The following is a 27,041-nucleotide window of genomic DNA, read 5'->3' as shown; positions in this document are numbered from 1 at the left end:
TCTTGACAAAACATTTACGATGAAGTCTTGACAAATCATTTACGATGAAGTCTTGACAAATCATTTACGATGAAGTCTTGACAAATCATTTACGAAGAAATCTTGATAAAACATTTACGAAGAAATCTTGACAAAACATTTACGAAGAAATCTTGACAAAGCATTTATGTTTAGTTTCGATGAAGTTTTGACAAAATATTTACGATGAAATCATGACAAAGTATTTACGATGAAGTTTTGACAAATCATTTACGATGAAGTTTTGACGATGAAGTCTTGACAAAACATTTACGAAGAAATCTTGACAAATCATTTACGATGAAATTCCTTTGTTGATGTTGTCTAAATGTCATGTTGTCAGTAATTTTAGGAGAAGTTAATTAACCTGGTGACATGGTGACGTGGTGACACCTTCAGTTCTTCAAAAATAATTCATAAATGCCTTCCTCCTTTCGTACCTGTTGTCAAAATGTTATGTTGTCAGTAATTTTAGGAGAAGTTAATTAACCTGGTGACATGGTGACGTGGTGACACTGAAATCATTGACGATGAAGTTTTGACGATGAAGTCTTGACAATCATTTACGATGAAGTTTTGACGATGAAGTCTTGACAAATCATTGACGATGAAGTTTTGACGATGAAGTCTTGACAAATCATTGACGATGAAGTTTTGACAAATCATTGACGATGAAGTTTGACGATGAAGTCTTGACAAATCATTGACGATGAAGTTTTGACGATGAAGTCTTGACAAATCATTGACGATGAAGTTTTGACGATGAAGTCTTGACAAATCATTGACGATGAAGTCTTGACAAACATTTACGATGAAGTCATGACAAATCATTAACGATGAAGTTTTGACAAACATTTACGATGAAGTCATGACAAATCATTAACGATGAAGTTTTGACAAATCATTAACGATGAAGTCATGACGATGAAGTCTTGACAAATCATTGACGATGAAGTTTTGACGATGAAGTCTTGACAAATCATTGACGATGAAGTCTTGACAAACATTTACGATGAAGTCTTGACAAATCATTGACGATGAAGTTTTGACAAACATTTACGATGAAGTCATGACAAATCATTGACGATGAAGTTTTGACAAACATTTACGATGAAGTCATGACAAATCATTAACGATGAAGTTTTGACAAATCATTAACGATGAAGTCATGACGATGAAGTCTTGACAAATCATTGACGATGAAGTTTTGACGATGAAGTCTTGACAAATCATTAACGATGAAGTTTTGACAAACATTTACGATGAAGTCATGACAAATCATTAACGATGAAGTTTTGACAAATCATTAACGATGAAGTCATGACGATGAAGTCTTGACAAATCATTGACGATGAAGTTTTGACGATGAAGTCTTGACAAATCATTGACGATGAAGTCTTGACAAACATTTACGATGAAGTCTTGACAAATCATTGACGATGAAGTTTTGACAAACATTTACGATGAAGTCATGACAAATCATTAACGATGAAGTTTTGACAAATCATTAACGATGAAGTCATGACGATGAAGTCTTGACAAATCATTGACGATGAAGTTTTGACAAACATTTACGATGAAGTCATGACAAATCATTAACGATGAAGTTTTGACAAATCATTAACGATGAAGTCATGACGATGAAGTCTTGACAAATCATTGACGATGAAGTTTTGACAAATCATTGACGATGAAGTTTTGACAAACATTTACGATGAAGTTTTGACAAATCATTAACGATGAAGTCATGACAAAGCATTTACGATGAAGTCATGACAAAGCATTTACGATGAAGTCATAACAAAGCATATACGATGAAGTTTTGACAAAACATATACGAAGAAGTCTTGACAAAGTGTTTACGAAGTAGTTTCGACAAAACATTTACGAAGAAATCATGACAAAACATTTAAGATGAAATCATGACAAAGCATTTACGATGAAATCATGACAAAACATTTACGATGAAGTCTTGACAAAACATATACGACGAAGTTTATACAGTAATGTTAGTCATGAATGTTTGTCCTACGTGTTGGCGTTAGTGTTGAAAAATAATGTTTGTCCTACATGAAGCCGTACAAGCGTTTGAATTTGTTTATGAATAAAATTACACTCTTGTTTTCTGTATCTATCATACAAACATAAGCAGCACCTGTTTTTGTAAAGTTTATATGAAGTTTTCGATAGTTAAGACCTGTATAATAATAGAATGCGTCCTCATTCTCAACATAGTAGTAGAACTCAAACGAATGCTTACCATAATCTGTTATTTCAACAGCTTCGTCAGATATTTCATCAACGAACTCATAAACTATATCGTCATACTTGCTTTTATTTCTATTGTTTTCAGATCTAGAACACCAACGAAGGTTTGAGATTCTGTTGTCCGTTCTATCATGATTTATATGGTCTATTTCTTTCAAATTGTTTGGATTTTCAATCCACTGTTCTGCAATAATTCTATGCTTTAAATGTATTTTGTTGTTTAAACTAAGCACAATATAACCATAATTATTTAAGTATTCACTCATAATATGTTTGTCTTTCTTTCGACGAATAGTAAAAGGATATGTCGTACAAATCTCATAATCTTCATGATTTCTCAATGTTTCCCATTGAGTTTGTTCCCCACTAACGTTCTCATTGACGTCCTCAATATCTTCTTCCTCACTGAACTCGTCAATATTTTCACTAGCTCCTTCTGTAATGTTTTCATCGGCATTGTCATTGACTTCTTCTGTAATGTTAGATGTTGTTGTTTCGCTCATGTTCTTTCACTAATGTTAAAAGTTATGTTGTACGAATTTTGAACAGAATTTAGAGCAGTTATGAAACAATGAAGTATTTTTACGCTATTGAAAGGAACTATGAGAGTGAAGTACATGACAGCAATGACAAAAGGAACTAATATCAAACCTAATGAAATCGCTCACGAGGACATAGAGCTTAACAAGTATTTTGTGGAGTATCTTATAAGTGAAGAGTATGTAAGACCTTACTTCATGTTTGACAGCATGAATGAGGATGTTATTTCATGGTTAAAGAATATAAGCAATGTTTTCGGTAAGTACGTCATAGATGACAAAGGTCTTGTTGTATTTTATGAGACAGCAATACGAACACAGGAACTAATGGATATTATGCACTCAACAGCAAAGAAAGGATTTAGTACTATTGGCATGAATGAACATTGCAGGAATGACATATACAACCTATGCTCACGAAAGCCTTACACAAAAGCAATACAAATGATAGAACATAAGTGTCTAAGGTCAGCAAATGAAATCATTACTGTCAGTGGTTATGAAAGAACTGTTAGCAAAGATGAGTGGAAACAGCTATTCATATTAAGGAAGGACGTTGCTGAACTAGTTAAACCTGTTGCACAAACATTGTTTCAGATAAGACCAGCAATGACTAAGAACCCTTTGACCTTACTCAATGAGACCATAGAGGTTGAAGATAATGACATGAAAGAACTAGGAATGAATGAGAGAAGTTGTGAAGGATGTTTGAGTCAAAACACATGGTTCTTCAGAGCTGTTAAAAACTTAGTAAAGAACGACAGAAATATTTTATAGAGAAGTATTGCAAAGGATGTGTAAATGAATTGCTTGAAATAGAACTTAGAGACACTTTCACACTAAAGGACTTGAGAAGAAATAAGTACATGAGTGAAGAAGGTATTGACATAGCTAGTGTTATAAATGACTTAAGAAGATGTGTTGTCGTTATTGACGGAGCACGTATGACATATCTAGTGAAAGATTATGATGGAATACGAGACACAACAACACTTGTGTCAGTAGATAGCAAGGAATTCAATAAGCTCATGAAGAGTGTTTATGTAGGACGTATTGAAGAGAAGGATGTGAACGCACTGATGATTTATGAAGCGGGTCAGAACAAGAACTATCTTATGAAGTCAGGCATGAGATTCTTTGACGAAAGAGATGACATTTACAGCTATTTCAGAGGATATGAGTATGAGGTACTGAATGAAGTAGATGAAAGCATTATTGAAGGATATTTGAAACATGTTCACGATGTCATATGTAATGAGGATGAAGAGCTTTATGAGTATGTTTTGAACTGGTTCGCCTACATCGTTCAAAATCCTTGTGGAAAGACTGGAACAGTACTTTTGTTAACAGGAAAGCAAGGAACTGGTAAGAATGTACTTAGTAATGTTCTATGCGAGCTCATTAGCAAGTACGCCAACAATAATATAACGGCAATAGAGAATGTGGTTGGTAGATTCAATGCTGCTATTGAGAACATGAAGCTCATCGTATGCAATGAACTAAGCTCATGCGATACGTCTAAGGTCATGAACCACGACGCACTAAAGTCAATAGTAACAGAGACTCAGTTGGACTTAAATCAGAAGTGTCAGCCAGTAAGAAAGATAGAGAATGTTTGTAATATCATCATGATATCTAACAACTTCAACTCAGTAAAGATTGACAAAGACGACAGAAGATTTGTTGTCATTGACGTAAGCAGCAGATACAAAGGAAATTACGAATATTTCTCAAATCTCATTGAAAGCTTTAATGAAGAGTTTTATTCAAACTTACTGACGTACTTCATGAAGAAAGATTTAAGTGAATTTGATGTAAGGAAGATACCATTCACCAGGGCTAAACAAGAACTCATCGAAATGAACAAAACACCTTACCAAATGTTTTACGAGGAGTTCTATGAAAAGTTTGTATCCGGATGGAATTGTACAGAGTGCTACAGAAGATATAAAGAATTTGCGAAGGAGAATGAATTCTTTGCATGTAGTTCAAATGTATTTGGTGGCAAGATGAGAGAATTTGTGAAGAGAAGTAGAAAGCGAGACGGTTCTGCAAGAAGTTATATTTACGAAGCAAGTATGATATTAGAAGGTCGTGGAAAGAAAGAAACAGTGAATTATGAGGAAGTGCTTGAAAAATTCATGGAGTACATGGGAAGCAATATAACATACAACAAAGACATATACAGTGAGTTTAAGTACTACTGTGAACAGCATGAGATTGAAGTAATGAGTAAAGGAGACTTTGAAACGCTTATGAAAGACAGTAAGGAGGTCGTTCATGAGAACAGTGTTGAAATAGTTCATGAGAACAGTGAGGAGGTCATACATGAATGCAATGATGAAATAGTTCACGATGTCGTTCGTGAAGAAGCCATTGCAACAAAGAATGTTATAAAGGATTTCATAGAACTTAACAAGGAGGAGTTTAAAGAAGGCTATGAAGTGAAAAGATGTGAAGAAGATTTCTTGGCGTATTTGAAGAAAAAGAGACTAAAGCCAATGGCTCAAAATAAGTTTCAATCGATGTTTGAAAAGAAACGTTTGAGCTATGGTGGTGTAAGAAGCACATATTACTTTGTTAAGAAGTGAGGACATTTATTTTTGTCGTTAGTGTTGGAGTTTGTGTTTGTTGTTAGTGTTTGTCATTTGTGCTGAGGTTAGTACTTGAGTTAGTGTTGGAGTTTGTGTTTTTGTTAGTGTTTGTCATTTGTGCTGAGGTTAGTACTTGAGTTAGTGTTGGAGTTTGTGTTTGTTGTTAGTGTTTGTCATTTGTGCTGAGGTTAGTACTTGAGTTAGTGTTGGAGTTTGTGTTTGTTGTTAGTGAGAGAAAAAATTAAATCATGAACTTTGCCATGTTCTCTGTCCTAGTAGTTTTCATTAAGTTCTGGAAATAATGAAAGTCATAAACTTTGCCATGGTCTCTGTCCCTAGTAGTTTCATTATCTCACAGAGTTAATGAAAGTCATACTTTCTATCAGATGAAGCATGCAGATGAACATAACGAAAGTTAGTGAGTTTGCCACGAGTTATGAATAAAATATTGGAATATTAGATGAGATAGCTGATGAAACAGATGAAGATAAATTAAATCTTGGACTTTGCCACACTCTGTCCCTAGTTCCTCAAAAATCCTTGACAACGTTGCTTAGAAATTTTGGTTCAAAACCTCATCTGATTTTAATCTGTTATGCTACCTGTTAAGTTTCGCGAGATTATAAATGTCATGGAGTTATATAAAAAGGATGGACAGCTAGGGACACTGGAAGTACTTGTAAGGCTATCTGTTAAGATTGCATGAAATACTAAAAAGTCATGAAATCCATTATTGCTGTGCTAGCTTCACCTTAGAGTAAAATGACGACTAAAGTCACTGAAGCAATGAAACAAAAGTTTTTGGTAGAATACATTAAATCAGGAACTATTCCAGAAGGTTTTTACATTCATACTATGAAGGATGGTAGAGTTCAGTTTAGAAAGATAAAGCAACCATTAGATAAAGAAGGAATTTTGAGAAAGATTAAACTTCATGAGGACAACATTGCTAAACTTAGGAAGAAGTTAGAAGAGTTGGAGAAAGGAAGAGAGTTATAAAGCAATGAATTCAACAGGGTGAAAAAACAGGTGAAAAAAGAGGTGAGATCTCACCACTTCACCTAAATTTATTTTTGTGCTATGTTTTCATACGTGTGAGGGTGGTGATATCATTAATTTTTAAGTTTATTTTTTATTTTATTTTTTTTTATATAAATGACGAAAACTATTGAGATAACAAACTACAACGGTCATGAGTTCAAGAATTTGTTCTTCGTTCCTCGTGAAAATACATTCTATCAGATACGAGGGAGAAAGGGTAAAGTTAGTTTGAGCGTTTATGACTACAAGCATAATGGAAAGTTTATACAAGCAATAGATACAAACGGTAAGCGTGTTTCATTAGCTTTGTCAAAACTTACTAACATTTATTTTGACAGTGATTTTGACTCTGACGATTGGAGTGACAGCAGCGATACTGAAGAATATGAACTATTGTGTGAAGCACAGCAATGGAAGGAGTTGCAATACTTTTGTAAGTGAGAACATTAGTGGGAACGTTTATTTTTTACAGTAGTGAAGTGAAGTGGTTGGTGGTTTTGTAAATATTTAAGGTTAAGGTAGTGTTGTCGTTTGTGTTGTAAAATATACGTTAACGGTTTTGTAAAGTATCGAATTCACATATAATGGGTATGGAGGCGCGCAGTGCCACCGTACCCATGATATGTTTACTAACTGAGGAAGCGTAAGAACCGATAACATTTACAAAATATTAAATTTATTTTGTAAATTTTCCAAAAGCCTTAGTACCAATGTAATATAAATGCTCCAAAAATACCATCCCTCCTTCCAAAAGCGTAAGAACCGATAACATTTACAAAATATTAAATTTATTTTGTAAATTTTCCAAAAGCCTTAGTACCAATGTAATATAAATGCTCCAAAAATACCATCCCTCCTTCCAAAAGCGTAAGAACCGATAACATTTACAAAATATTAAATTTATTTTGTAAATTTTCCAAAAGCCTTAGTACCAATGTAATATAAATGCTCCAAAAATACCATCCCTCCTTCCAAAAGCGTAAGAACCGATAACATTTACAAAATATTAAATTTATCTAGTTTTTCAAATTCTTGAATATTGTTCTGGTGGTTCATTGGTTGATCTCATACAGTCAAAGAAGCAAATTGGAATTAGAAGAATAATTAAAATAGCTTCCGAAATTATTGATGCTTTATCCTATTTACATCAAAAAGGAATTGCCCATTGCGATATCAAACTCTCAAATATCCTTCTGGATCAATTCGGAAGAGTAAAACTATGTGATTTTGGACTTTCTCATTATATTTCTGTCTCAAAAACACTCAAATCAGATAAATATATCCGTGGAACGATTAACTATATGTGTCCAGAAATATTCTTAGGAATGGACTACGACCATTTTATGGCAGATGTTTGGGCAGTTGGAGTGACAATTTATTGTTTAGCATCAGGTCATTTTCCTTTTGAAGGATCGAGCTCAAATGTACTTTTAGCTGAAATAAATCGCGGATATACTCAGATTGAACCAAAATATGGTCCATTAATCGAAATAATTAATTCTTGCTTACAAATCGAACCGAAAGCAAGACCAACAATGTATCAGCTTAAAATCAAAATCTTAGATTCAATGAAATCGTCCCCAGATACAAACCCAAATTCAGCATCTCGCGTTCTATCTGTGATTGCAAAGCATCACGTCATTCCAGGTATTAAAAGACTTTCTCCAACATCTTCTGGTATATTAGGTTATTAACCATTTTATTGTTTGAATAAATGTTGTAATAATTTTAATAAAAATTGAGAAATTATTTTAATATTTTGTATGCCATAGCATTATCTAATTAAGCTATATGAATAAAATGAAACGTTATTCGTGTCTAAATTCATAATTTTGATTTTTGAAAATATATCCATCACGACGTATTTTTAATTTAATAAACTTTAAAGCGATAATGTTGTTGCATTTGCTTTTATATTTTTATTATCTTCAAAATCTTGTACGAATCAGATGAGTATGCAAGATCTTGATGCGATAGAGATAATCCACTACTCAATAAAGCTCTGTTAAAAAATTGAGCGAAAAGATTTTGGAAAAATCACAAGATTAATTTAATGGGTTACGGGCTTGAACTGGTCTGTTTATAATTAAAAAAAATGAAAATAAAATAATATCAGTATAGCCCTAACTGTTTTAATTGTGGTTCAAATTATCGAAATCAATTGAATGTGATATTTGAATTTTTTTCAATTCATATTGTTTTGATTAAAAATTGAGAAGTTCTCAAATATTCCGATTGATAAAAATTTTTATCACTTCGATGCCAATATATCAGAGGTTCACACCAAGCGAAGATAAAAAATTATTCAACCTTGTCAATACATATGGGGAGCAGAATTGGAAAGTTATTGCTGAGAAGATGAATAGAACTATTCGCCAAGTTAAAGAGAGATACACGTTGTTTCTCTCTCCAAAAATCAATTCGAACATTTGGACAGATGAGAAAGATGAACTGTTGATGAAACTTGCAGAAAAACATTACCCTCATTGGATGATTATTTCTTCTTATTTTGATGGCAGAAATGACATTCAAATCAAAAATAGATACAAGAAGCTTATTAAAAGGAAGAATAGAATCCAAAAGCAAGAGGCGATTAATACATTTGAAGCAAAAATCTCAGTTGTACCAGAAGAAATCTTTGCGGCTGAGTTTAGCTATCCTGACTATAATAATGTAGTTATTAATGGCCAAAAGAAACATGTTTATTCCGGTTTAGATTGGAATATTACGGATGATGAAATTTATGGTTATTTCTTCGACTGTAATATTTTCGACTGTGTTGACTTTTGGGACAAAGTTTCTGATTAATTTTTTTATTATTAATTCCTAATACATTTTGAAATCGGAAATCAATTTCAAAATGTACTTTAATAAAAGTCTTTTGTAAGTATTTTCTTTCACAAATTGAATACTTTTTAATTTCGGAAAGGAAAAAATTATTCATCTGTAGAAATTATTTATGAAATTCCAATTACAAATACTGAAATCATGTTATAATAATGCGGATTAACACATTATTTAAATTACTGAATGTATAAGAATAATTATTTGAAATATGAATATTAAATATTGATTGGTTTTGCTGTATATTATTGATATGTGTAATTACTTTATGGTAAATTGTTATGATGACCTCAAAAATCTGAATTTAAATATGGAATTAAAGTAATTTCATGGTTTAACTATTGTGAAACTGGTGCTTATACAGTAACAATTCATGATTCATTATAATTTTTTTGAAAATCGCTATTTTTATTGTATTTAATAAAAATTCAAATAATAATAATTTGAGAAGAATTGAAAATTAACTCAATTAAAACAATAGAAAAAAATTGAAAGGAGTAATTGTAATTTTTTTTAAACTGATTATCGATCAACAATTGATATATTATTGTATTTAATTAATATCTTAAATTAGCCGGACGATTAAATCGAATAATTGTTTTCAATTTTTTGGCCATAATAATAGTTGTTTACGTAATAATGAAAATTATGAAGTATCATATTAAATGATATTAAACCCTGTGATCATATTCATAATGGATTTACTTTGAAAAAAATTGAACAGTTTTATTTCCCACGATATTTTGGATAAATCCTAAAATAGATTAAAAAGGGATCCCATCTTGAATTTTATATTTTTGAATTTTTTCAATTTTCTAAATTATCGACTAGTAAATTGAATATGCCACAACAAAAAAACTTTTTTGTGATAGAGCATCTGATCAAATAAAATTAATTATTATCTTTTTTCTTTCCTTTTAAACAATTAATCCGATTAGGTTGAAACCATTTTTATCAAAAAAATTGAATTGATCGATAATTGAAATAAATTTGTTATCAAATCGATAATTTATACATAATGCCGATTTACCAAAGGTTCTCGCCTAGTGAAGATAAAAAGCTCATTAATCTAGTTAATATTTATGGAGATAATAATTGGAAAGCTATTGCTGAAAAAATGAAAAATCGATCTGTTAGACAAGTCAAAGAAAGATATACTCTATTCTTGTCTCCCAAAATAAATACTAATATATGGACCGATGAAGAAGATGAATTGCTGATTAAACTTGTAAAAGAGCACGAATCACATTGGATTTACATTTCTTCATATTTTCATGGAAGAAATGATGTACAGATTAAAAATAGATACAGAAAATTAATGAAAAAGAAGCATCGCACTCAAGATGTAAACAATGTTTTGAATATTGAAAAGAAGCCACCTCAATCTTCACAAAATATAGCCCCGGTAGATAGCAACAAACAGGCTGTTAACTGCATACTAGACCATGGAGAGCAAGATTCAAGATCTTCAATTTTGTCCAGGAATATTGAAGAAAACGGCATACTTGATTATTTCTTTAATTGTGATATGTTTAACTGTCCTGATTTGTGGGATCAAATAACTTTTTAATATCTATAATAATGCAACCCATGAGATTATTAATTTGTAAAAATTGCAAAAGTAAAAAATGAACATTTATGGCTCATCAACAATCTATTATCTTTATTATTTGAAATAACTTATATAAATATTTTTTTTTCAGCAATATCAATTTTATTATATGGCAAATTATTTTCAAAAATTGAATGTATTCAATTAATTTTTCATTTGGCATTAAGCAATTGTCTATCATTAGTTGCAAAATTTTATAGTAATTTGTGGCCATGGTCGAAGAATAAAATTTTCAGAAAATTGAAAGAAGCGATTAAACTTTCTTATGATCCAATCGCATAAAAATAATTATATATCATAATTAGCAACCATTTACATTTATTTGGTTTTGATCAAGTGATCGTTAGTTCAAATTTAATCAACTTCGATAATTTCCTTCAATATAAAAAATTGATATTTTATTCAAAAATTTTCACTTCATTTTAATGAGTGACGGACCAATCTGTGGAGGCGTTAGCAGTTATGACAATTTACATGATGAAAATTTAATCTCTCTAATGAACCGTGTTGTTGAAGAGCAGAATCAGAAGAACAAAACAGATCTCAAGGGGTCATTATTGATTTTGTAATTTAATCGTCGTCGTTATCGATTTTGTAATTTAATCGTTATCGTCTTTTTCTAAACGTGCATTTTTTGCTTTCGGAGCTATTGAACATACATTGGCCCTTACCAGCAATTGAAAACTATTTTTCATTATCAACAATTACATTACTCCGAGTTATTCATCAATCAATGAAAATCGATATATAGTCCATACTTCAATTTACAATATTGGCAAGTCCAATTTCACTTGGCATATTTAACTCATATAGAAAAACCAGTTGGAATCGGCAAAATTATCTTTAATTCCATACATAAGAAAAAAAAATTATAAAGTTCTTCAATAATAGCAAACTAATAGTTTAAATAGATTTACAAGTATCGCCCATCTACTTTTGATATAATTCACATATTAAATGTAGAAAACTGGTTTAAAATAAATATTTCAAAAGTTCGAAAACGATTTATGAAAAAATAACGTGATGACATTTACTAAATTTGCTCTGTATTAAAGTATCGATGATAGAAAGAGCATATTTTGTAAATATTTCAAAAATATTTAAAAGTCGGAGAAATTGTATTGTAATGTACTATAATTATGTTACAAATCCGATTCAATACTAATCCTTCGCTATTGAAGTTGTTTTGAGAAGGATATTCTCTAAATTCTTGATAAATCTTTAAAATCTAGAGTAATCGTTTTGTAAACTTAACAAAACTAAAATGTATACCAATAGATTGGCATTTTCTACGTTTTCAAAGTGAGAGAGTGTAAATTCTTTTTTTATCCTATTAAGGTTTTTAAAAAATTTAATTAACTTAATTTATATGATCTGAAATATATGACAAGTTAATATGGAGAATTCTTTCAACCCAATTTCAATTTATTGAATTTTCTATTCGAATTCAAAAATTTTCCCAGAAGAAAAATAATTAGGAAATTAATATGTTAATACATAAAATATTTTATTTATTCAAAGAATTCAATTTTCTATTGGATCAAAAACTTGTGTTAAAGTTCGTATTTTAAGATAACTATACTTTTAGAAGCTGTTTTTATTTTTTTCACCGGGATTTTATTAATTTAATTCTTTCAAAATTTGAATCTTTTGTATATCACGGACTATGATCATAATAGAGTTGCAATCTCTAATTATAGCCACATTAGTACTCATGGTCGATATATCATGGGAGATAAAATTATTTGAATTTTCTTTTATTTTTTAAAAAATATTAAAAAAGTAAATAAATAACTAACACAGCATCACTTTTCGTAAAATGCTTTATCCTAGTCCTTTTCCCTTAATTTTTCAATCTCTCCCAGGTTGAAATTATATTCCGGAATTTTAAAGATGCTTGGTCAACATAAAATTTCATTAAATCTTCCACAGAGTCATAAACTCTGAACATTTGAAGCGAGCATGAACTGCATCATTCAAATTTTTAAGAAGTTTTTGTTCGAAAAGTGATTCAATACGGCGATTACATGAAATACAAGGTAATCCGTATAATTCGATGTGCTTACATGTGCATGAATATTGTGAATCTGACATAATTTTTACGCAATATGTATAGCGACCAAAAGTTGCATAATATAATTATTGAATTGGATCATAATACGAGCTAAACATATCTGAATGTTTCAAAGTTTCATTTAGATTTTTGATAATATTATCTGATTTAAAATCACCTTATATAAGACAAATTGGAAAGTGAACTCAACAAAAAAGTGACACAATGCATTTGCCAACCAAATAACTTTACAAAGCAAAACTTAAATTACTTGTCAAGCTATTCTTATTTTAACAATTAAAAATTAAATTTTATTTTTTATTTAAAAAATCATCTTATATCATCTGATATATATATAACAGCATTAATATTTCAATGATTCACAAATCAACTTTTTCATTATTTTAAATAATTATAGAATATATACCGACTTTTGTACATAAATATTTTTAGATTCAATAATGATTTACGGTTTTTTCAAAACTTATAATTTTCCAATGAGTGGTAGAATCTTCGATTTAATTGATTTAGAATGGTTAAATCAAGCTAATCAACAAATTCAAAGCGGTATTAACGTCGAAACCGTTCTCCAAAATGTCCCTTTAACAGATGGAAGAATTCTTCAGACAAAGTTTTGAACTTGTATAAGTTCTCCAAAATGTTAAACTATTCAAAGCGGTATTAACGTCGAAACCGTTCTCCAAAATGTTAAACTATTCAGACAAAGTTTCCCGCTGTTTGCGAAGGAATTGTTGGCTATGATGTACTGATTCATGATCAGTACATCATAGCCAACAATTCCTTATACAAAGTTCAAAAACTTGGTGCAATCAGAACTGATTGCACCCAGTTTTTGAACTTTCTCGAGGGAATGAAAGGGTAAGGGTATACATTATGAATATATACCTCTTACCCTTCCATTCCCTCTCTGACAGCGGGAAACTTTGTCTGAATGTTAAACTATTCAGACAAAGTTTCCCGCTGTTTGCGAAGGAATTGTTGGCTATGATGTATGATTCATGATCAGTACATCATAGCCAACAATTCCTTATACAAAGTTCAAAACTTGGTGCAATCAGAACTGATTGCACCCAAGTTTTTGAACTTTCTCGAGGGAATGAAAGGGTAAGAGGTATACATTATGAATATATACCTCTTACCCTTCCATTCCCTCTCTGACAGCGGGAAACTTGTCTGAATGTTAACTATTCAGACAAATTTCCCGCTGTTTGCGAAGGAATTGTTGGCTATGATGTACTGATTCATGATCAGTACATCATAGCCAACAATTCCTTATACAAAGTTCAAAAACTTGGGTGCAATCAGAACTGATTGCACCCAAGTTTTGAACTTTCTCGAGGGAATGAAAGGGTAAGAGGTATACATTATGAATATATACCTCTTACCCTTCCATTCCCTCTCTGACAGCGGGAAACTTTGTCTGAATGTTAAACTATTCAGACAAAGTTTCCCGCTGTTTGCGAAGGAATTGTTGGCTATGATGTACTGATTCATGATCAGTACATCATAGCCAACAATTCCTTATACAAAGTTCAAAACTTGGGTGCAATCAGAACTGATTGCACCAAGTTTTGAACTTTCTCGAGGGAATGAAAGGGTAAGAGGTATACATTATGAATATATACCTCTTACCCTTCCATTCCTCTCTGGACAGCGGGAAACTTTGTCTGAATGTTAAACTATTCAGACAAAGTTTCCCGCTGTTTGCGAAGGAATTGTTGGCTATGATGTACTGATTCATGATCAGTGCATCATAGCCCAACAATTCCTTATACAAAGTTCAAAAACTTGGGTGCAATCAGAACTGATTGCACCCAAGTTTTTGAACTTTCTCGAGGGAATGAAAGGTAAAGATATCCATTTCCTTTCACCTTCGTTCTCAATAATTAACTTATAAATTTTTTAAAGCAAAAAAAGTCTGTTTTTTTTGACAAGTAAATATATAGGGAATTTATCCGACCAAAATAAGTGTCACTTTTTCGGTTCACCTCACTTTCCGTAACTCGTCTTACAACAACTGTTAAACATTTTTAACAAGATTGAATTCATGTTCAATGAGACGGATAATTAGTTCGGCGGGTTCATATGTATCCCATTTATCTTTTAATTTCGCATTAAGGGATTCAATAAGAGATGTTGTGAGTATGCCAGCGGTGTAGTCAGCGAATCCTTCAATGGGTTAATACTATCTAAGTACTTAAAGAGATCCTGATTATTTTCGCGGTTTGGATATTCCTCTTGTAAACGAGTTTCTAACTTTTTAATCAAGTCAATTCGTTTTTGAGGATGGTCTGCGTAAGCGACTTCAACAATTTCGGAATAGACATTGATGTATTCCCTTTTTGTTGCAAAATGACGTAAGCAAAATTTATGATCGCAAGAAAAGCCTGATTCTCTAACAGCAGCTATAATTGCCGGACCTTGATCGGAATAAATATTCTTGAATCTGCTTGGTGGAATAAAAGATTTCAATTTAGTGAGCATATCCTTATTGTTAGAAACATAAGAATTACGAAAAAGTGACAAAACATCAAAACAGGGAGGGGTCTCAATTTTATTACTTATATTATTTTACAATATTTTATAATACTCTTTATAATATATTTTACTATAAAATTATACCTCAAATTCAAATATTTAAAATATTATTACATAATATCTCCAAATTATATTTTTATATATTTTTTCAATGTATAAATTATAATTCTATATCTATGCAAATCTCATCTAAATTTTTTTGAAACAAACCGCTACCATTTATAATGGTCATCTTAAATTCATCATAAATTCTGGTACATGTTAGTACCAGAGTCTTCAAATCTCAAACACTCTGGTACCAACATGTACCAGACGCGAGTTTCCAATGCCCTCGTACGATTTTCTATTAAGATCTTCTTGAATGAGAAGGTCTTCATAGAAACTCGTACGAGGGCTTCTCTTTTAAATACTCTGGTACCTGCTGGTATCGGAGTCGACTTTACAGCCCTTTCCCCAAATTTGAAGCTGGGGAAAGTTTTCAAGCAATGAAAGGGAAGCTCTCGCTATGAGGTGAAAATCTAGAATTTTTACCTCATAGCGAGTAATCCTTTGTTAATTGCTTGAAAACTTTCTTCAAATTATCAAAATTTCGAGGAAAGTTTCCTTGCTTCAAAGTAGAGATGGAGTCCTTTGAGCCACTGCATATAGGTCAGTGACTCAAAATACTCCATCTCTACTAGAAATCGCCAAAATTTGGGTCGCAATCTTTGAAATGCGACGCAAGTTTGGCAATTTCGCGAGGGACTTGCTCCATTTGGTGCATAGATTCACACTCTATGCACCAGATGGAACAATTCTTTCGCTGACAGCGGGAAACTTTGTCTGAATAGTTTAACATTCAGACAAAGTTTCCCGCTGTCAGAGAGGGAATGGAAGGGTAAGAGGTATATATTCATAATGTATACCTCTTACCCTTTCATTCCCTCGAGAAAGTTCAAAAACTTGGGTGCAATCAGTTCTGATTGCACCCAAGTTTTTGAACTTTATATAAGGAATTGTTGGCTATGATGTACTGATCATGAATCAGTACATCATAGCCAACAATTCCTTCGCAAACAGTGGAAACTTTGTCTGAATAGTTTAACATTCAGACAAAGTTTCCCGCTGTCAGGGAGGGAATTAGAGGGCGGGAGATATATAGATAGACTATAAATCTCTCACCCTTTAATTCCCTCAAGAAAGTTCAAAAACTTGGGTGCAATCAGTTCTGATTGCACCCAAGTTTTTGAACTTTATATAAGGAATTGTTGGCTATGATGTACTGATCATGAATCAGTACATCATAGCCAACAATTCCTTCGCAAACAGTGGGAAACTTTGTCTGAATAGTTTAACATTCAGACAAAGTTTCCCGCTGTCAGGGAGGGAATTAGAGGGCGGGAGATATATAGATAGACTATAAATCTCTCACCCTTTAATTCCCTCAAGAAAGTTCAAAAACTTGGGTGCAATCAGTTCTGATTGCACCCAAGTTTTTGAATTTTGTATAAGGAATTGTTGGCTATGATGTGGATAGCCGCTGCCAGACCAAATGAATTAACCGTTGTGAATAACGTTTCTGAATCTTTATTTAAAAAGATAAAATATCACGATTTTGGCTGCGTTAAAAATCAAAGAATTGATGTTTTTGTCAAAAATCTTTTAGAAGAAGTTGCACCCAATTACTTTTATCGTATTAAAAACGATTTACTTCAAACAGGTTTTATTCCTTCAATTAGAATTCGCGAGCCTCGATTGACAGATTATAAAAACAAAATTGAAAAGAAGTTCAATCACGTTTATACCAAGTATTAAATTTTGTTCAGAATCAAGAAGCCAATTTGAATCCATTAAGATTTTTATTGGAAAATGCTGAAGAAAAACTTTCTCAAATAAATGAGAAGATACAAAATTCAATTACATATTTAAGATCGTTTGAAATTCCAAATGAATTGTTAGATACGTATATGTTAGAAATTAATGAATTTTGTTATAATTCTCCAGATTATATTTAGAACATTTCGAAGAATTTTTAGAGGATTTCAAAGAAAAGAATAATTTAATAGACTAAAAAATTTATTATTTTTATTTATTGTGAATTTTAAATTGTCACTTTTTAAGTGTTACTCCCTATTGAAAGTGTCACTTTTTGGGTGTCACTTTTTCGGAAATTCTTATATACTCCCAATAATGAGTAAGTTTCCTTTTTTAATACAAAATAAAAACGTTCCATCAATTTGAATTATTCCGCAAAAAGCTTGTGTTTGCATGTAAAAATGAGTTATTGGAGGAATTACAATAAATGAATAAATTTGAAAGTCTTTTGAATTTTCAGGTAATTCATCACCTTTCTTAAATGTATGCAATTCAATTTCATTGTTAACTTCTTTAACTAAAATCATTTCGCAGAATCCTTGTTCGATTTTGTTTATGATTGAAAAAATTGTTGAGAAATAATTGTAAGATTGAATTCTATCCCCTTTGTGGTTCCTTTAAGTTTATTTACTATATTATGGAACATCGTATAAGTTGCATTGGGAATATTCAATTCTTTTGCAAAAATTTCTTTGCATTGAGGAACATTATCAGAATTTGCTAATTCATAGACTTTTTTTCCTGCTTGCAACTTAAGAATTTTTGGTATATTGTTACTCGGCTTGCATTGCTTTGCTCTATGCTCGTGTTTAATTACTGGAATGAAGAAAAGTTGACCATTTTCATGAGTCTTTACAAGCTCCATGCAAAATTGGCAGTTAGGACAACGAAACTTTTTTCCTTGCTCAAAATTTAATGGATAAAAAGAATTATATGAATCTTTTGCAATAAATATAGCAGCTTCTGTAGGATCTGTAAATTTTAATTTGCTATATCTTTCCTTGAGAATTGGAATTGGGGATTTTCAGGTATTTCCATTCTATATTTCAATTTTTTACGGAATTCAATTCATTTTGAATTAAATCCAGCATATCAGCTCCATCTCCTTTTTCTTCATCAACAATAGCTTGGATGGATACTGATATAGTTTGATTCTCTTCCACTATTGTCGGTTCGCTTTCCGACATGAGATAAAATTGAAGGTTTAACGTACTTTTGATACTCTGAGTTAAAAAAAGATTTTCTTAACATAATTTGATTTATTGGTCCTTAAAAAATTCTGATTCAAAATTGAATTGAATCGAACGAGTTTTCCTTTTGAGTCATTTCAAATATTCATGAGAAAGAAAAAAATTCTAGCAATTTCAAATATTTTTGATTTGATTGAATTCAAAAGTGTCACAAATATTCAATGAGAAAGAGAAAAGAGATCGAATATGTTGTTTCTGAGCGAATAGTCAAGCAATATTTCGTTAAGTACAAAGATCAGCATCCGGAAAAAAATAAATGGGTATATCAAAATGAGATTCCGCAAGAAATATTTGAAAAATATCTAGAAACGAAGAAAACAGAAAATATTGATGAAATGTTACGCTGTACTCGAATTGTTCATGTTGTTGATCAAGATAAAAAAGAATTTTATCTTGAATTTTCAAAAAAAAATCAAATTCATCACATATTAAACAAGAATCTAGATGAAGAACATCAAAAGGCTTATATAGATTATCTTGAAAGTTTACTCAAACTTGAAATAAAAAATAAAAATTAAATTAACCCTCGTTAGGATATCGTTGCAAATAAAGATCTGTTTCTCAGAAAGATCCTGATTTTCTGATAAATATTCTGTTGTAACTTCTACAAGGTTTAAGATATGAAAAACATTTTTGAATATTTCATCGCTATCAAATCTGCGGAAACATCTGGAATATAATTTCAAATATTTGTGAAGATTTGAATTCTCAATTGCATAATTAATTAAAAATTCATGTGAATTTAAAAAATCGGTAGATGAAATTTGCATGGGTATAAGAGGAAGTACACAATAATACCCCTGAACTACATACTCTGTAAATGAATAGTGAGGAGAAAGACTTCGCAGAATTTCAAGTGTTTTTATGAATTCTAAAGCCATCTCAGATGTTATATCGACTGCTTTATAAAATAAAACTATAAATTTGAGAAGATAAACAAAATCTTCGTTATTTATAATTGAATTCACGTCATTAAAAAAGTTGAAATAATTTGATATTAGTATATCCGAACATGGAAGAGCAGTTGCATATCCTGGGTAATATTTTAATAATTTTGTAAAGAAATTTGCAATTGCATAAGTTGAATATTGATTTTCGTACTCAATAATACTAGAAAAAATTTCTTTCTTGAGTAAAACTGCGTTTTGGAAGAATTCAACGTCAAGAATATTGTTTTTAATCAAAGCAATAAATGTATCGATGATATAGAGAGAATTGTCACTGCTGCTTATGAAACGTAATATCTCATCATATTGATCGGAAAATGTTGATAAATAAAGGTATTGTATGTTATCTAAAGCTTTAAAATGAATTAATTTTAATGAAAAAATGAAAAAAATCTGGTTAATATAATGCGATAAATATTCGAATAAATTTTCCAGTAGTATCAAATCTATTTGAAAGATATTCGAAGAAGTGATATTTTGAATTGTGAATTTTAATATTGTTTCATTTTGTGTAGATTGCTCGATAATGAAATGTATCAAAAGATTCATTGAATATGAGTCAATGGAAAAGCTTAAATCCTTAGGGATATCCAAAATAAATCTTAATAAAGAAGATTCGTCTTGAAAATTAGCTTCCGAAAGTTCTATTTCAGTCGGAGCTGGAAGATTCCGATCATTTATGAATCTCGAAACGACAGAAAATTTGTATTGTTTATATTTCATTATTCGAAATGATAAACTTCAAAATCTAAAATTTATTTTTTTACAATATATTTCATCCTATTGTCAAGGCTAAATTTTTCACCGGAAGTGTATCAAAAATTGATAAGATTTACGGTGATCTAATTATGACAATTCAATGCATCTCGTGATATAACGCAGATATAAACACAACTGATATTGCATAACTAATAATTGAGTCAAATAACTAAATTATGTGTTATATTTTACATATATTTCTTCAATTTTGTAATAAATGGATGTTTAACACTAATTTTTTAAGGACTTCGACTTTAGCATCACATAAATATGTTATTTTCTATATTAAAACGTAATTTTGGTGGTCTTAGAATAGAAAAATATGCAATATTCGTGGAGATAATGAGGGTTCTTAAACATGTTCTTAAAAATAAATAAAATAATACAAATCTTTATTCAATCTTTTGATATTGTTGGTCCTCTCTTTGTGAAAATACTTAACTTCAAAGAGTATTATGTTTTACCTAGTGAGGACCTTAAGTTTGCAAAAACATAATAAAAGTAAAATAAAAAAGATCGGATTTATCACAAAACTTTGAGTATTATAGGATTTAATATATTTTCTTAGTAGATTATATGATTTAGTTTCTTAAAATCTAAAGTATTTCTTGAGGAAAATATAAATTGAAATTCAAAAAGTAAAAAAAATGTAAACAAATCAAATTTTAAATGGACCAAATGTTGATTTTTCATTCGTTTTCTCATTATCGAAAAAAATTTGGAAAGCTAAGAAGTCAATAACAAGTTATATAATACAACAAAACCACATCGGATATGTTTTCATCAAATAGTCTCCTAGATTTGTTATGAAATTAAAATATCATGATATTTTAAGGGCTTTTGATTTCAATATTAGAATTATTCAGTTATGTCGTGCTAATATCAATTGCTTTATACAATTAATCGTTTACAAGCTGCAAAAATCGAACAATAATTTGACTTTGTAAAAAAAGTGCGTCATTTTTATTCGTTATACTTACAAAATGTAAACATTACGAGAAACATTTACATTTGTAAATGTAACAAGTAAAGTTGTCTCGCATAATTTGACTTTGTAAAAAAAGTGCGTCATTTTTATTCGTTATACTTACAAAATGTAAACATTACGAGAAACATTTACATTTGTAAATGTAACAAGTAAATACATCAGATTTAAATTGTAAATGTCGTTTATCTCTCTCATCTCCTTTTTAAAAGGTATTACATACATACGAACGCATGGGTCACTCAATAATTAGCGTGATAATAATTGAGGATAGACTGTAATCGTAATTTTATTTTTGGACTTATATTTCGACATTTTGAAGTCGCTTGAAAGTCTTGCAAATGATTAAATTTGGAAAATTTGACCTAAGTCTGCATTATTTTGACGAATTAAACAATTCTATAAATCTGTTTTCCTAAAAATTTAAAAAGATATAATTTCAATTTCCTTAAATTTATGTAATTCATATATCACCAAAATATTTGGACTGCATTTCGTTTGTCTGCACCTAATTAAAGTCTAAATACCAATTAATTTTGGAGTTGCATTGCTTTTAATGTAAAAATGCACGTTTAGAAAAAGACGATAACGATTAAATTACAAAATCGATAACGACGACGATTAAATTACAAAATCGATAACCTCTCGATCTCAAGTTTGTTAAAGTATTAGAGATGTCTTCTCAAGTTGTTGCAGGCACAATGTGGGATGGAAAGATCCAAACTTCAAATGGCAACTACCATGTTAGAGTTTGGGAAAAATTATTCAACAACGAGTTTGAAACTGAAGATTTCAAGAAAGAATAAACTTGATTGTAAAATTTATAAGGAAAAATCACTAATATTTGAATTTATATTACATTTTTACTATTTTTTTCTAAATTTTGAATATTTACTTCATATTATTGTACTCCATATTAATAAATTTATGTGTGTGATTTTAAACAATCGTTTTCTAATGAATTCACTGGATGTTCAAATGAGAATTACACAGTTGTGATATATGTCAATAGAGCAATCCAAATTCAAAGCTTATGTTTCAACATTCATTTGATTCTTTAAATTTTATCAAAACCAAAGAAATAATTTTCCGAAAAAATTGATCAATGATTTATTCATATATATACTGAATTTTCGCACGAGTCCTATCAATACATAATTAAAAAGCATATGCAATAATGCGATTTTATTATAATTAAATTACTATTTTTTATTCAAGGAAAATTTCTTTTTTCTTTTGATAATCCTTAAGAATATCTAATGCTTCTGCGATCTTCATTTGAGGATGAATTGTTTTCATGCCATATTGGATTGAATTTCCAACAATTTCTGCGTCTTTTTCAGAGAAATAGTTTGTTCCTGTTCTGAACTTTCCATAAATAGTATTTACACCATTTCTGATGACTGAAAATGAAAGATAACCAGTGAAGTGTTTTAATTCATTTTCACTCATATGGAAATTGACCCAAACATCTTTAAACTTGTTCTCAAGGTCAAATGTTCCAATTAAAGAAAGATCGCCTGAGCATCCGATATCTTTTTCATTTGGTTTCTCAGTTTGTGCTGGGTTCAAATGACTGATTTTCATTGCTTTTAAACCAGCCCACATCTCTCCTCTTTTAACTCTTTCATTGAAATCATTTCTCATTTGTTTCATGAGTTCTCCAACTGTATCATCAACTGTGATATGTGGAGCTCTGACTCTTATCTGTGAGAAGTTGTTTGCATAATCAATACTGTCTTTTTTGAGGAATTGGCGTGCGTTGATACAAGTTATTACGCCAGCTTTATCAAATTTATTGTTATAAGCAGACAATCCTAATATATAATTTGCCCAATAATAGTCTGTTAAGTTCTTTATCCTTCCATTGAGTTTATATGTCATAAATTCCTTTTCATTTGATTGCAAATCAACCATTTTTGTTGTGCCTGTGTAATGTAAATCTTCTTTATGTTTCGGAAATACTCTTGTAACATCAAAGTCAAATGGAGGAACAGGAGGCAATTCACCTTTATAGCTTTCGATCTCATTCTTGAATACTTCATCAAGAGGAATAATTGATGGTATTTTATCAATTATTTTGTCAGTTTTCAAATATTCAAATAAATTCTTAATATAGCCACCGTCGCATGCCATGTTATTAATGTTAAGGACGAGAGAATCATTGTTGGCACCAATGGATGCAAGTGTTTGATCTAATGGCCTTGTATGATTCTGATACATATAATTGCATAGATCAGTAAGATTTGTTATGTTATTTGGAAGCTTATAAACAATTGGATCATCTTTAAATCTATACATATTATCGCCATCTGTCGAATGATAGAATCCAGCAGTGCATTTTTTAATTTTTTCAATTGCAATCTTGAGATCATTTGAATTATTGAACTTTAATCCAAACTGTATATATGCCTTTCCATTAAAGAAAGTTTTTCCCCATCCATTTATCTTTCTTTGACCGAGCATTGATGAAAAATGATGTGACCAATCCTGAAAAAATCGATGAACATATCAATTTTTGAAAGCCAACGATTGGCCATTCATTAAAAATTTTAGGCTTATATAAAAGATATTAAATTTAATAAATATCATTTTTTATTCAATTTTGTGTGAATTCCGTAACTTGGCAATTGACAAGTTACCTATTTCGCTAAATGCAGTGCCTTGATTACAAGCTTATCATATTAAAAAATCGCTAAAAACACTATAAAAAAATAAAAAAAAAATCGATTGGATGAAAATAAAGATTTAACAATTGATAAAGAAAAATAGTGCAACAGTACTCTTTGTAAAATGAATAATTGTAATGAAATTGGATCCAGCCAAATTAAGAATATAATTTTAGAGATGATTTAGTGACCATCAGATAGAAAGATATGCACAAAAGGTCGTTGTATGCAAAGTGTTTATTTTAAATTAACTCAATGGCTTTGTTTTTTGGTTTTTCTCCTTTGAAAGAAAAATTGAATAATATTTCCATAAGTTGTCTGTTCTGATCGATGAAATAATGCATGTGTTGAAGTGATCATGTTAAATATTAAACCGATCGATTTGAAAGATACAATTCAATTTCAATACCTAATTGGCTGAGCGAAATTGAATAAAAATCTCGTAAAGTTCACAAAAAATCGAAATTCAAAAGTTTTTATTTGGCATTAACATCCAAAATGTCTAGTCTTGTCAGAAATAAAATTAGATTGATAGAAAATTTTTCCCATTATCGTTAAAATAAAAATGTGTCCAGATGCATCCCCACCGAATCGAAAATATTCAGATGTGGAATTGGATATTGAGTCCTTAAGAATGATTGTTAATCCTACACAAGACCAGATAGATGAAAGTCTAGACAATGATATTGGATATTCTCAATTTTCGTCATATAATGTAATAACATATTATCCCGGTATTTTTATAAGATATTTTTACAGATTGTTGAATCATTTCTACGAAAATAGAGATGATATCAATCCTTATGATGAAACACATACAAATACAGAAAATAATATTAATATAGAAGGAAATATCAAGATTATTCCAGCACCAAATAATATCCTCAATGATCAAAATGAATATGCTACTGTTCCTGATCCTGAACAAATTCAGAAAGATCAAGAAAACAATAACATCGAAATTGAAGAGCTAAATAATGCTTTAGTTATTTCAAATGCTTCATCAAACGCAGAAAACTATGCAAATGACACAAATTTACCAAATCCTTATTCAGAAAGTAATCGTCCACTACGCAATTTAGAATTATCATGTTTTTCGAACGAAAACATGTTAGCTTCAGATATAATATTTTATGCAATTGTTACGCTTTTGCCATTTTTAGGAATTCTGTTATATTGTTTTATTAAGCCAAAGAGACCACGAGTGGCATTTTATATTTTAAACTACTCAATGGTTTGTTTTATCTTATTTGGAGTAGCATTGTTTGTTTTTTTACTGTAAAATATTTGAATTTTGAATGAATCCAGATTATATTTTTTATGAAAAGTCTTCGATAGTGGCTATGAGTACTTTTACTTAAATATAATCTTAAATAATCTGATTCAAAAGACATTTCAAAAACTACGATTTAATAATTGTTTTAACTATGTCTAAATTATCAAGGACATTATAAAAAGTTCAATTGTATCTATGGTGTTTTGCCTGTCAAAGGGTCAAGGTTTACAACGTGTTACTTTTTGGTTTACGTGACATTTTTTTGTTGTTCTATGGATTTTGTATGTTTATTTAAGGATTTGTTCCTTATGAGGTATATATTCATACTATATACCTCATAAGGAACAAGTCCCTGCCAAAAACGAGAAAACTTGCTCGAAATGAGAAAGAATGTCGAGCAAGTTTTCTCGTTTTTGGTAAGAAACCAAAGGCTGTGAGGCACTGATAATATATTTGTGCCTCACAGCCTTTGGTTTCATTTTTATATTATTAATAAAAATACAAAATAAAAAACTTAATTTTTTATTAAATTGCCACGTAAACCAAAAAGTGACACGTTGTAAACCTTGACCCTTTGACAGGCAAAACAATGGTCAATTTATTTTTATTTAATTGAATATAGGATTTATTTTTGATAAGACTTTTAGATGAATTCAAAATATGAATACCTATAAAAATTATATTGTTTTATTTGCAATCATGATTCCATATCTTCAAAATGAATACGTTGGAATGATAAAATATTCAATTTTTTGCGAATTGGACCATATGTATTTTAAATTTAATTTCTATTCTGTTTATCCAAAAATAAAAAAAGGAGGATATATTATTCTACATTCAAAATTCAGATATTTCAAAAATTGAATATATGAGCTTCATTTATTATAATGATACCTTTCATGAGATCTCCCATTGAAACAACTGTTAATCCTTTGAAGATATCAAAGAGAACAACTGCACAGGCAATAAAAGATTACGAAAAGGTAATCGAAAGAGTTCAAAAAGCCGGACCTAAGTTAGATAGTGTCATTTCAAGACTTCAAAATATATATGGAATGCATTTAACAGCATACTCTCTCCTCAAGCATGCTAATAAGCTTTGTGATCAACTTGGATTGAATATTGATAGATTGGCAACAAGAAATAGGAAGGCACTATTCTGCTGGTTCGCTGAAAATTGGAACTATATTGAAAAATACCTTCCTGATTCAGGTTGCAGAGATCATCTACATTGTGTTCAATCGCAAAATTATCATTGTTCGATAGTCGATTTAACAGATATCAAATCATTATTAAAGGTTCATTAACTTATCCCATACAGAATTTAACTGATTTTTGGTCAATTTGATCAATTTTAATCAGTTAAGAGTTGAATAAAGGCTTTCGTTTATAAAAATGCTTTTACATAGATGTGTTTTTCAAAAGGGAATATACATCAGTAAAAACTGTAATGCTAAAAAATTATAAAAGAATATTCAGTTTAACCATTGTATCTGAATATAATAATTTCATATAGTGTTGAAATATTTTTAATTAATAATTATGCATTGGAAATATAGTCATCTCAAAATCGCAGTTGAATAGCAATTCAATTTTTTGAGAGAAAAAACGTGCATGAAATGCGATATGATTTAATTATATTGATAATTCAAAATAAACATTTTGAATATTGAATAAATGTAAACATCTAATTTTGTTAGTCCTGTCTTTCTCATGGATTTATAACAGTATGCATCATGGATTGCTTGGTTTTATTAAAAATTTGCAATTTGG

General features: G+C 30.2%; 8 protein-coding genes across 8 annotated transcripts, besides 8 other annotated features; 6 read left to right on the top strand and 2 right to left on the bottom strand.

Moving 5' to 3' along the window:
- Positions 1-4,930: part of a mobile genetic element that runs on past the window's edge.
- TVAGG3_0722860 (His-Me finger endonucleases family) lies at positions 2,085-2,789 on the bottom strand (the record flags this gene model as incomplete). The annotated part of the gene is made up of 1 exon (XM_051244196.1): positions 2,085-2,789. The coding sequence occupies one exon, from the start codon at positions 2,787-2,789 to the stop codon at positions 2,085-2,087; it is 705 nt and encodes a 234-aa protein (XP_051090783.1).
- A 36-nt stretch (positions 4,931-4,966) lies between the features above and the next one.
- Positions 4,967-5,416, top strand: TVAGG3_0722840 (uncharacterized protein; the record flags this gene model as incomplete). The annotated part of the gene is made up of 1 exon (XM_051244195.1): positions 4,967-5,416. The coding sequence occupies one exon, from the start codon at positions 4,967-4,969 to the stop codon at positions 5,414-5,416; it is 450 nt and encodes a 149-aa protein (XP_051090782.1).
- Positions 5,417-7,761: 2,345 nt separating this feature from the next.
- Positions 7,762-8,154, top strand: TVAGG3_0722830 (protein kinase protein; the record flags this gene model as incomplete). The annotated part of the gene is made up of 1 exon (XM_001299866.1): positions 7,762-8,154. The coding sequence occupies one exon, from the start codon at positions 7,762-7,764 to the stop codon at positions 8,152-8,154; it is 393 nt and encodes a 130-aa protein (XP_001299867.1).
- A 565-nt stretch (positions 8,155-8,719) lies between these two features.
- On the top strand, positions 8,720-9,268 carry TVAGG3_0722820 (RNA polymerase II transcription regulator recruiting protein; the record flags this gene model as incomplete). The annotated part of the gene is made up of 1 exon (XM_001299865.1): positions 8,720-9,268. The coding sequence occupies one exon, from the start codon at positions 8,720-8,722 to the stop codon at positions 9,266-9,268; it is 549 nt and encodes a 182-aa protein (XP_001299866.1).
- A 1,054-nt stretch (positions 9,269-10,322) lies between these two features.
- On the top strand, positions 10,323-11,007 carry TVAGG3_0722810 (RNA polymerase II transcription regulator recruiting protein; the record flags this gene model as incomplete). Its single annotated transcript, XM_001299864.1, has 1 exon — positions 10,323-10,874. One exon carries the CDS (start codon positions 10,323-10,325, stop codon positions 10,872-10,874), a length of 552 nt encoding a protein of 183 aa, XP_001299865.1.
- A 457-nt stretch (positions 11,008-11,464) lies between these two features.
- Positions 11,465-11,682: a mobile genetic element.
- A 971-nt stretch (positions 11,683-12,653) lies between these two features.
- Positions 12,654-13,149: a mobile genetic element.
- Positions 13,150-13,673: 524 nt separating this feature from the next.
- Positions 13,674-14,852: a mobile genetic element.
- Positions 14,853-15,004: 152 nt separating this feature from the next.
- Positions 15,005-15,487: a mobile genetic element.
- Positions 15,488-17,691: a mobile genetic element.
- Positions 17,692-18,759: a mobile genetic element.
- A 2,999-nt stretch (positions 18,760-21,758) lies between these two features.
- Positions 21,759-21,965: a mobile genetic element.
- A 281-nt stretch (positions 21,966-22,246) lies between these two features.
- Positions 22,247-23,852, bottom strand: TVAGG3_0722730 (uncharacterized protein; the record flags this gene model as incomplete). Its single annotated transcript, XM_001298906.1, has 1 exon — positions 22,533-23,789. The coding sequence occupies one exon, from the start codon at positions 23,787-23,789 to the stop codon at positions 22,533-22,535; it is 1,257 nt and encodes a 418-aa protein (XP_001298907.1).
- Positions 23,853-24,557: 705 nt separating this feature from the next.
- TVAGG3_0722720 (uncharacterized protein) lies at positions 24,558-25,333 on the top strand (the record flags this gene model as incomplete). Its single annotated transcript, XM_001298905.1, has 1 exon — positions 24,558-25,274. One exon carries the CDS (start codon positions 24,558-24,560, stop codon positions 25,272-25,274), a length of 717 nt encoding a protein of 238 aa, XP_001298906.1.
- Positions 25,334-26,155: 822 nt separating this feature from the next.
- Positions 26,156-26,693, top strand: TVAGG3_0722710 (uncharacterized protein; the record flags this gene model as incomplete). The annotated part of the gene is made up of 1 exon (XM_001298904.2): positions 26,156-26,575. The coding sequence occupies one exon, from the start codon at positions 26,156-26,158 to the stop codon at positions 26,573-26,575; it is 420 nt and encodes a 139-aa protein (XP_001298905.1).
- Positions 26,694-27,041: the final 348 nt, after the last annotated feature.

Source organism: Trichomonas vaginalis, chromosome III, assembly GCF_026262505.1.
Source record: "Trichomonas vaginalis G3 chromosome III, whole genome shotgun sequence".
Classification (NCBI taxonomy): Eukaryota; Parabasalia; order Trichomonadida; family Trichomonadidae; genus Trichomonas; species Trichomonas vaginalis.
Note: the sequence above shows the minus strand (reverse complement) of the source record. Positions and strands in the feature narration are given on the sequence as shown.